This window comes from Triticum dicoccoides, chromosome 2B (genome assembly GCF_002162155.2).
Source record: "Triticum dicoccoides isolate Atlit2015 ecotype Zavitan chromosome 2B, WEW_v2.0, whole genome shotgun sequence".
NCBI lineage: Eukaryota > Viridiplantae > Streptophyta > Magnoliopsida > Poales > Poaceae > Triticum > Triticum dicoccoides.
In genome coordinates, this window is record NC_041383.1 from 779,322,164 (window position 1) to 779,329,686 (window position 7,523).

General features: G+C 45.8%; 2 protein-coding genes across 3 annotated transcripts; one reads left to right on the forward strand and one right to left on the reverse strand.

Moving 5' to 3' along the window:
• The first annotated feature begins 236 nt into the window (after positions 1–236).
• LOC119366248 (regulatory protein RecX-like) lies at positions 237–3,426 on the forward strand. Of its 2 annotated transcripts, none has more exons than XM_037631942.1 (6): positions 237–442; positions 519–604; positions 699–834; positions 1,329–1,421; positions 1,676–1,745; positions 3,004–3,426. In XM_037631942.1, the coding sequence occupies exons 1-6, from the start codon at positions 339–341 to the stop codon at positions 3,280–3,282; spliced, it is 768 nt and encodes a 255-aa protein (XP_037487839.1). In that variant the 5' UTR covers positions 237–338; the 3' UTR covers positions 3,283–3,426. The 2 variants fall into 2 exon arrangements, with proteins under 2 accessions (XP_037487839.1, XP_037487838.1); XM_037631941.1 differs by having other exon boundaries at positions 239–442; positions 1,658–1,745.
• Positions 3,427–3,652: 226 nt separating this feature from the next.
• Positions 3,653–7,487, reverse strand: LOC119366247 (plant cysteine oxidase 3-like). The gene is made up of 6 exons (XM_037631940.1): positions 7,210–7,487; positions 6,929–7,092; positions 6,249–6,396; positions 5,656–5,856; positions 4,068–4,183; positions 3,653–3,988 (listed from the first exon to the last, which is right to left on the reverse strand). Exons 1-6 carry the CDS (start codon positions 7,358–7,360, stop codon positions 3,974–3,976), a joined length of 795 nt encoding a protein of 264 aa, XP_037487837.1. The 5' UTR covers positions 7,361–7,487; the 3' UTR covers positions 3,653–3,973.
• Between the last annotated feature and the right edge of the window lie 36 nt (positions 7,488–7,523).

Genomic DNA, 7,523 nt, shown 5'->3' on the forward strand with positions numbered 1-7,523 from the left:
GGGTCCGTGCGCGAGACGTGGGGAGGAGAAAAAGGTGCTGCGAGAGGAAGAAAGGAGCTGGGTGAACCGTTTTTACCTAGCGACTGGATCCGACGGCCCGCGCGCGACTGGCCAAATCGTTGGATTGGCGCACCGGCGCAGATCACTGCCCATAGGAAATTTGCAGAGGATCCAAATCTTACAAATTCCTGTCAAATTCCTTCGAATCAAAATGAACCCTAAGTACTGACAGAGTACCAGCAGACCCTACCCTACGGAAAGGAGGAAAAAAAACACGGCCCCGAGGCTCAATCCTCGCCGACACAGCGCGGCTCCGTCAGGGCACCAGCCGCCGGAGGATGGCGGCGCTGGCCGCGAGCCGCCGCCTCCTCCTCCTCCTGCTCCGGCCGGAGCCGGAGCCGTGCCTGCGCTCCCGCGCCCTTAACCCTTATTCCGCCGGCCGGTAACCCCTCCCCCTCGAACCTCCCCTCCCCTTTCGATTGAGCGTCACCCGGCCTCAGACGCTTGTTTGCTCCCAGGGCGAGGCGGGCGGGCGGCGTCCGGCGCGCGCCTCCGCTGGTGAGCTGCCGGCGAGGTTTCTCCGACGAGGGGGGCGCGTACGCCGGTGAGAGCCGCAGCAGATTCCTAGTCTTGCTCGTCAGGCTGTGTGTAATAAAGTTCAGACGTGTGACATTGCTTCTGGGTTCTTTGCCTGACAGCGAAGAGCAATGCTCCGGACGAGCAGTTCCTGCGGCTCTCGTTGGACGAGGGAGAAGGCGATGGCGTAGTGCGCGGAATCAGCGAAAGTGTGGTGAAGGATGCGAAGAAGAGCGCCATCGAGCTGCTTGCTGTCAGGTCAGGACTGACAGATCATAGACCGTGTTCTGAATATATATCCACCTCCCTGCAAACCTTCATAGAAACAATGTGCCATTGGCTGCATATCTAGTGAATGCTCGGTAGGCGATGTTTGCCCATGAATTCGACGCGGTAGGTCGCAGTGTGAGCATTGTGAAGTTTGCGTGTTCATCTCGCACACCGAGATAGTTGGAAACCTGAGGAGAATCAGTTGTAGATAGAAAAATAAAAGCAGGATTTTGCTGCTTAGAAGTGCAAAGCCTTTACTTTTGGGAAAACATGGTCTGGAAGCCACGGTACCGCAAGATATCGCATGCTAATAGTAGGCTGCCTAATCTCTTCAACTTGCCGATTTGTCGAGTACCACACAGAGTCTAAAGGAAATTTTGTGCTTTGAATTGCGGTCACTATTATTCACTTGTACGGTTGGCGCTTATATACCGGTGTTGAAACTGGACGCTGAAATACGCCTTTTTGTTTATCTTGAGCAGAGCATTCAGTGTTTCTGAGCTCAGGAAGAAACTATGTGCTAAGAATTATTCTGTCGATACAGTCGATACTGTGATTGCTGATTTCAAGGCAAGGTGAGACTCCTGTTTAATATCCTGGCACGGAAATTTGATAAACACCCATGCACATGTTTCTGAGCATATACTGGATCACCATCATAGTGGGATCAACTAGCATATAACTGCAGATACATGTGTCTCTTATCCTAAAACCGGATTGCTTCGATAATCCAATTACTTTTTGCTAGTTGGCATTAATAACACATGTAGCGTTTTCTGTGTTACAACATCTTGTTTCTTTGTCCCCGAAGGGGTCTGTTGAATGACAGTTATTATGCGGAATCATTTTCACGATCCCGGTGGCAATCATCAACTTGGGGTCCAAGGCGTATAAAGCAGGTACTGTTTTCTTCTTTCTTCTCTCAAATGAAACATTTGGCGTCCCATCCTTGATTCTTTTGATTCCCAAGTCCTTTGTAATGAGTTAACATGTGTGTATAAACTATAAAGTATAAACCCTCCAAGAGTCATTCTCTGTCATCCGGTAATCGGTAATGTGAACTGCTGCACCTCAGCCTTGCATTGACTTGTTCTCATAGTCTTTTTGTTTTCCTGCAACTCTCTTAGAATAACTAGCAAATATACCCGTGCGTTGCAACGGGAGAAAAATATATATATTACATGCCCCTACCAAAAAAGCATGGCTCAAGACTCCCCCATAACACCACCTCCACACAAATAGGTCCACATACTCTATTTCAACACGGCGCCCCAATTGTGTCGCCACTTATGCTCCTCACCCACATCGCCGGGGTGGCGGCGTCCATCTAATCATGATGTGTCCAACCTTGGCCAATGCCAAGGCTATATGCTTGGCGCAAGGCAACCAATGACTATTGATGCTCTACTGGGTGCGGCTTGCAAGGAACAAACACCTAACAAACCTTTGCGGCATGCATAGAGTGTGGTTCTTCGGCTGACTATTATACGAAAACCATAAACTTCAGATCTCATATTATCTTCACTCTCTGTTATCTTGCTCTTTGTCGTTCTTGCGCTATCTCATGTCTTTATCTTTATTAGCCAATCATCCATTTTGCAGTATTTTTTATCTGCGGCACACATATTTCTTGTTCCATCATTTAATCATTGGCAGATAGCTAGACAATAAAGTGGCCAAAATCATGGAGATTTTTCCTATGCCAAAAAAAACATGAATTAAATGGAAGATTGTGAAGGCAATTACATTGATTATTCTAAACTTAATAATACTTCTGTTTCTAAGATAAGATAGTGTTCTCCCTATAGTTGGTCAGAAGTTTTTGTAATGAGTTAACATGTGTGTATAAACCCTCTAAGAATCATTCTCTGTCATCTGGTAATTAGTAAATGTCAACTGCTGCACCTCAGCCTTGCATTGACTTGTTCTTGTAGTCTTTTTGTTTTCCTGCAAGTCTTGTAGAATAATATACCATATGGCAAACTGACTATTAATATCGCAGAAGCCTTCTGAGAAGAAAATTTGTTCGGTTACGTGTATATGTGTTGTGTAGGCAGTCGAAACACGGATTCTCATTGACGTTAATTTTGTGCTTGATTTCATGGAGATGCTGCGATCATTCGTCAAGTATCTCATGTTTATTTTGATACCAATCAGGCGCTTCGCCAGAAAGGGGTGCCAGATGCCGAAGTGGACCAGGCGACGAGGAGCGTGTTCCAGGACGACCGTGGTGACGAAGACCAGGCCTCACATGGCCTCTCAGAAGCTTCCATGGATCATCTCTTGGCTCAGGCCGCGAAGCAGTGGGTGCGAGGGAGCAGCTTGCCCCTGGAGAAGCGGCGTGCGCGCATCGTGAGGTGGCTTCAGTACAGAGGGTTCAGCTGGGGCGTGACCAACTCCATTATCAGGAAGCTGGAGGCGCAGCACCCTCCCTGACGACCTTAGCCTTCTGCTCTCCATTGTTTTTGTTCTAAGTTAGTGCAGTGTGGCAAGTATCTAACCTCTGTCTGCTCAATCTGGTTCCTGATTAACACGATATGTTTATATTGATATAATGATTGCTCTGCACCCTTTCTTCTTCGTATTACTGTGACATCCTAATTGGAGATTAGCTAGGAACACCTGATTCACGTGGAATCATCGAATCGCGCATGATGAACGAACAGCGTAAATGCAAGGTGGAATATAAGAATGTCATTGTTCATGCATATTCATCGGTACTTCGATAACAATGGCCGAATGCCTTTTCAACTGATTTTTGCATGGAATTTTGAATATATCAGCATTCACTATCCTAGACCCAAACTTAGACCAGACCAACACAGATATACCATGGGGCCGCAAAAACAGAATCACGACAAGATCAGGTCACAGAATGTGGACTCCTCCACTAAACGGAGCATGAGAAAGTTCTAACTGTATATTCACTGTAGCCATCCATCTAGCATACAATCTAAAATAAAAAGTACTCCCTCCGTCCCAAAATAAATGACTCAACTTTGTACTAGCTTTGGGACGGAGGGAGTAACAGGTTACGGTACATCTACAACACTACATTGGAATTTGGAAGAACTGTATTGGTGCCTCGCTGCCCGGACACATTGCTTGATGCTCCTCGGTTCATCGGTTATGATAGGCGGTCCTGGAAAGCGCAAACGCATCTTCTTTAGCAATGACCAAGACTGATAAAGAGGAATACAGCAGGTAAAGTTAGGGGATACCTGTACAGTTGGGCCAGTATACATGCCAGGGCGCATGTTAATGTACACAGGTGAGTTTATGGCTTCAATCCAGGCATAGTTATCTGGGCTATCGACTGTCTTTGCGCGGCCACTGGCTGCAGTTTGTGCATCACACGAAATCATGAGAAGCTAGAAGATGCGAGAGCAGACTGGAAATTAAGAGTATCCAGACAAGATGAAAAACCGTCAACAGCTCTACGATGTTAGGATACTACATTCGGATAGTTTCTCAAATTGAGAATGAACAAACAGAACATAAAAGAATGTTGGTTGAAGCACCTAAATCACCAAACCTATGAGTTATGGCACTAAACGGCAAAAACAACATGTTTTGGCAAATTATAGTCGATATACCTCAGCTTGCTACTATAGGTAACAGGCTAAATCTTGACCTGCCACCCATCTGAGGCAATAGAATCCGAGGCAATAGTGTGGCAGGTATGCCATGCTTGGCATGAGCAGACCTTACCTAACCACCAAAGTTGGCAATCTTGCTCACACCGAAGGGTAACGTATGGTCCTGTAGATCTATATGTCCTCCATGCCATCTGCATACCCATACCGAGAGCCACTTCTGGAAATAGTAGGCTGTTGAATTTGCTAAGGACCCTAGAATGGATATGTTTGGTGCTCCTCTTAGGGTGTTTCTGTGCTACTTAAGCCAAAAAAAAACTGAATCTAGAAACTATGAAAAACGATTTTTGTTGAAAACCTTGATACAATACACATCTTCCATGGCTCAAAATATCAAGATCAAATTCGATTTACAACTCGAGAAACAAAAAAGACAAATCTGACTGCATAGTACACGACTCAATTTTGTTGTGGACAGTATATGTTTGGTACTATTCACCGTCTAATTTTCCTTTTTTTTTGTCTCTTTATCTAAGAACTGAGTTTTCATATAAATTTTTGAGGCATGGTAGATGCATCTTGCATCAACATTACAAAAATAAAATCAGACTTTATATAATCTTTTGTATATAGTTTTACATGTAGATAGCACGGAAGCACCGTAAGAAGAGGAAGCACTGGATATCTCCTTGGATCCTAAAGAAGGAGCAAGGGCCATGTTTCGATGTCCAGGGTCATTTAAATGCTCCAAATACACATCACAATACCATTAGAGAGTTTGTACAAATGAGCCACCATACTGGTGTTTGCTACATCCAGTCTCCAATTCAAAGTGAAATCAACTGATCGGTTGCTGCCATCCTGTAACATCACTTACATACATCATAAATACCTTCACTCCTAGAAAACCAAGAGTGATCTCACACCTACACTGGTACTTTCATGGGCAAGAGTGTGACCAAATCAATCAGTTGCATTGTTTCCCTAAACCACGGTTCCCGCCTTCTCATTGACAAGATTTACGAGGCAATTATTATTTCTAGGATCATCAAACTAAAAGGCACATTAACAAATAATATATGCTTCCAGAAATAAATATCTCTCATGGATGATGCATAGCTACTACCAAAGAGTGAATTTAGTTAAGGAATTAGCAATGAGCTCACCATGAAAACAAACATGCGCTATAATGAAAAGGAGGAGTTTCACTTACAGAAGCTAGAAAACGGATAATCATTAAAATAGGTGCAAATTCGACCAGCATCTTCAGCGTATGGTGGGGCAAGTACATCAAGAACAGCACAAGAGGCAACTGAAGTGAAGGAGTGTAGGTTCCCGCCACTTTGGGGATACAAAACGGTAGTTGGACATGGAGCAGTAAGAACATCATCTGCATGTAACTTGGCCAGCTTCACTGCATATGAGCAATAAACACATTAAATATTTCAGGCTAGCAATACACCTTTTGAAGATCTGACTTTGAAATATGATGAACACGTGGAAACAACCACTAAAATGATTTGAACAACTGTAAGCCGTAACTAAAATATGTCAGCCCATAAAAAAAGCCGATCAAAAAGAACCAACAGATTCAGGTGACGAAGTGCAGTAGTATTGGACCATTGGTACTACGACACAGCTCACAGTGTTCATTAGTTCGCTGCTTGGAAGTGGAAACCAAGCAGAAGAAATATTATACTGTAAGAAATAAGGACCGAACACAGACTCTGCATGCAGTATTTATAACTGATAAGGAATGAAATAAGCAAAACAAATATTTCAACTTGAAGTAGAGCAAAAGTTAACCTTGTCGATTACTCGCTAGAACAGTAGGCTCTACCCAGTCATATGATTTCACATGCATCGAACCATACAGGATTTTGCTCAATACAGTCATTCCTGGATGATCATGGAGAGGAATGACGGCTGAAGTTGGCAAGCAGAATATTCCAATCTGCAAAAACACATAGAAAACACACACACACAAATGTTAAATGGCCTATACAAGCTATAACTAGCAAGTGCCCTCTAGTATTGCTACTAAAAGAGTTGTAATCAAGCAAAAATTAAAAATGTGGAAGAAACTACAATATGAAATTATAAGTTCGTTCAAAAGATAAGACAGATTTTCAAATCTGATGGAGGAGTGACAATGGTAAACATGGCCACTTATTACACAAGTAAATTGTAGGTTGCGAACCTGAACAAATAAAGATGGCTTATAAACTAGTACAGAGGAACACCAAAGTGGATATGTACTTTGACTATTACAAAGGGATAGTGGGGACAAAATATTTTCGATTGGAAATGTAACCAGGAGCATACTACAAATCTAGAACAAGCTCGATGTTCTTAACAGCAATGAGGTCATAATCAACACTACGGTCTCGTCGGCAATTCGATGATTGTCAGCATATATGGATGTATGCAGCAAATTACATCGGTCAAGTGGTGATTGCGGCGACAGGATAAGCAAGGGAGCTTACAGAGAAGGCGTCGCACTCGTAGACGTGCAGGTAGGTGATGGGCTGCGCCCACCTGGCCGCCCTGGCCGCGCCCTTGACGAAGGTGGAGTCGAAGAACCCGTGCCCGCCGCCGCCGTCCCCGAGGCTGTCGTCCCTGAGCCCGACGTCCGCAGGGCTGATGGTGTCTGCACATAACCGACCGCGCACATTGAGAGGCAGAGACTAGGCGAGCATAGATGGACAGGGCGGCCATGGCTAGGCAGATGGAGAAGGGGAGGAGGAGGAGGAGGAGAGGGGGTTACCCATGAGGGAGGATATGGCCCGGACGGCGCTGGCCGGCGGAGGGGCGGGCGGGGACGCGGCGGAGGAGGGGGAGGGGAAGGTGCGCCTGCAGAGGTCGTAGAGCGCCTGCACCCGCGACGACTGCGCCCGCGCGGGCGCGCCCCACGCCATTGGGTCGGAGCAGGGGCGCGCGGGCGGCGCTTGGATTGGATGTATCCGGCCGGCGGCGAGCGCGATGGGGAGACGGCGAAGGGGGCCGGGTGGTCTCGTGGTGGAACGATAACGAGCGGTTTTTCTGGTGGGTGCCGTGGGCGGCGGGCGGCGCCCACTGTTT

What these genes read in the sequence shown, in the direction of transcription:
- LOC119366248 (XM_037631941.1), top strand. Translation starts at nt 339, where the DNA reads ATGGCGGCGCTGGCCGCGAGCCGCCGCCTCCTCCTCCTCCTGCTCCGG. An exon ending in CGAGGGGGGCGCGTACGCCG is followed by an intron (nt 605 to 698) that starts GTGAGAGCCGCA and finishes TTTGCCTGACAG; the next exon opens with CGAAGAGCAATGCTCCGGAC. An exon ending in ATTGCTGATTTCAAGGCAAG is followed by an intron (nt 1,422 to 1,657) that starts GTGAGACTCCTG and finishes TTGTCCCCGAAG; the next exon opens with GGGTCTGTTGAATGACAGTT.
- LOC119366247 (XM_037631940.1), bottom strand. Translation starts at nt 7,360, where the DNA reads ATGGCGTGGGGCGCGCCCGCGCGGGCGCAGTCGTCGCGGGTGCAGGCG. An exon ending in GGCCATATCCTCCCTCATGG is followed by an intron (nt 7,093 to 7,209) that starts GTAACCCCCTCT and finishes GGTTATGTGCAG; the next exon opens with ACACCATCAGCCCTGCGGAC. An exon ending in TCTAGCGAGTAATCGACAAG is followed by an intron (nt 5,857 to 6,248) that starts GTTAACTTTTGC and finishes GCTCATATGCAG; the next exon opens with TGAAGCTGGCCAAGTTACAT.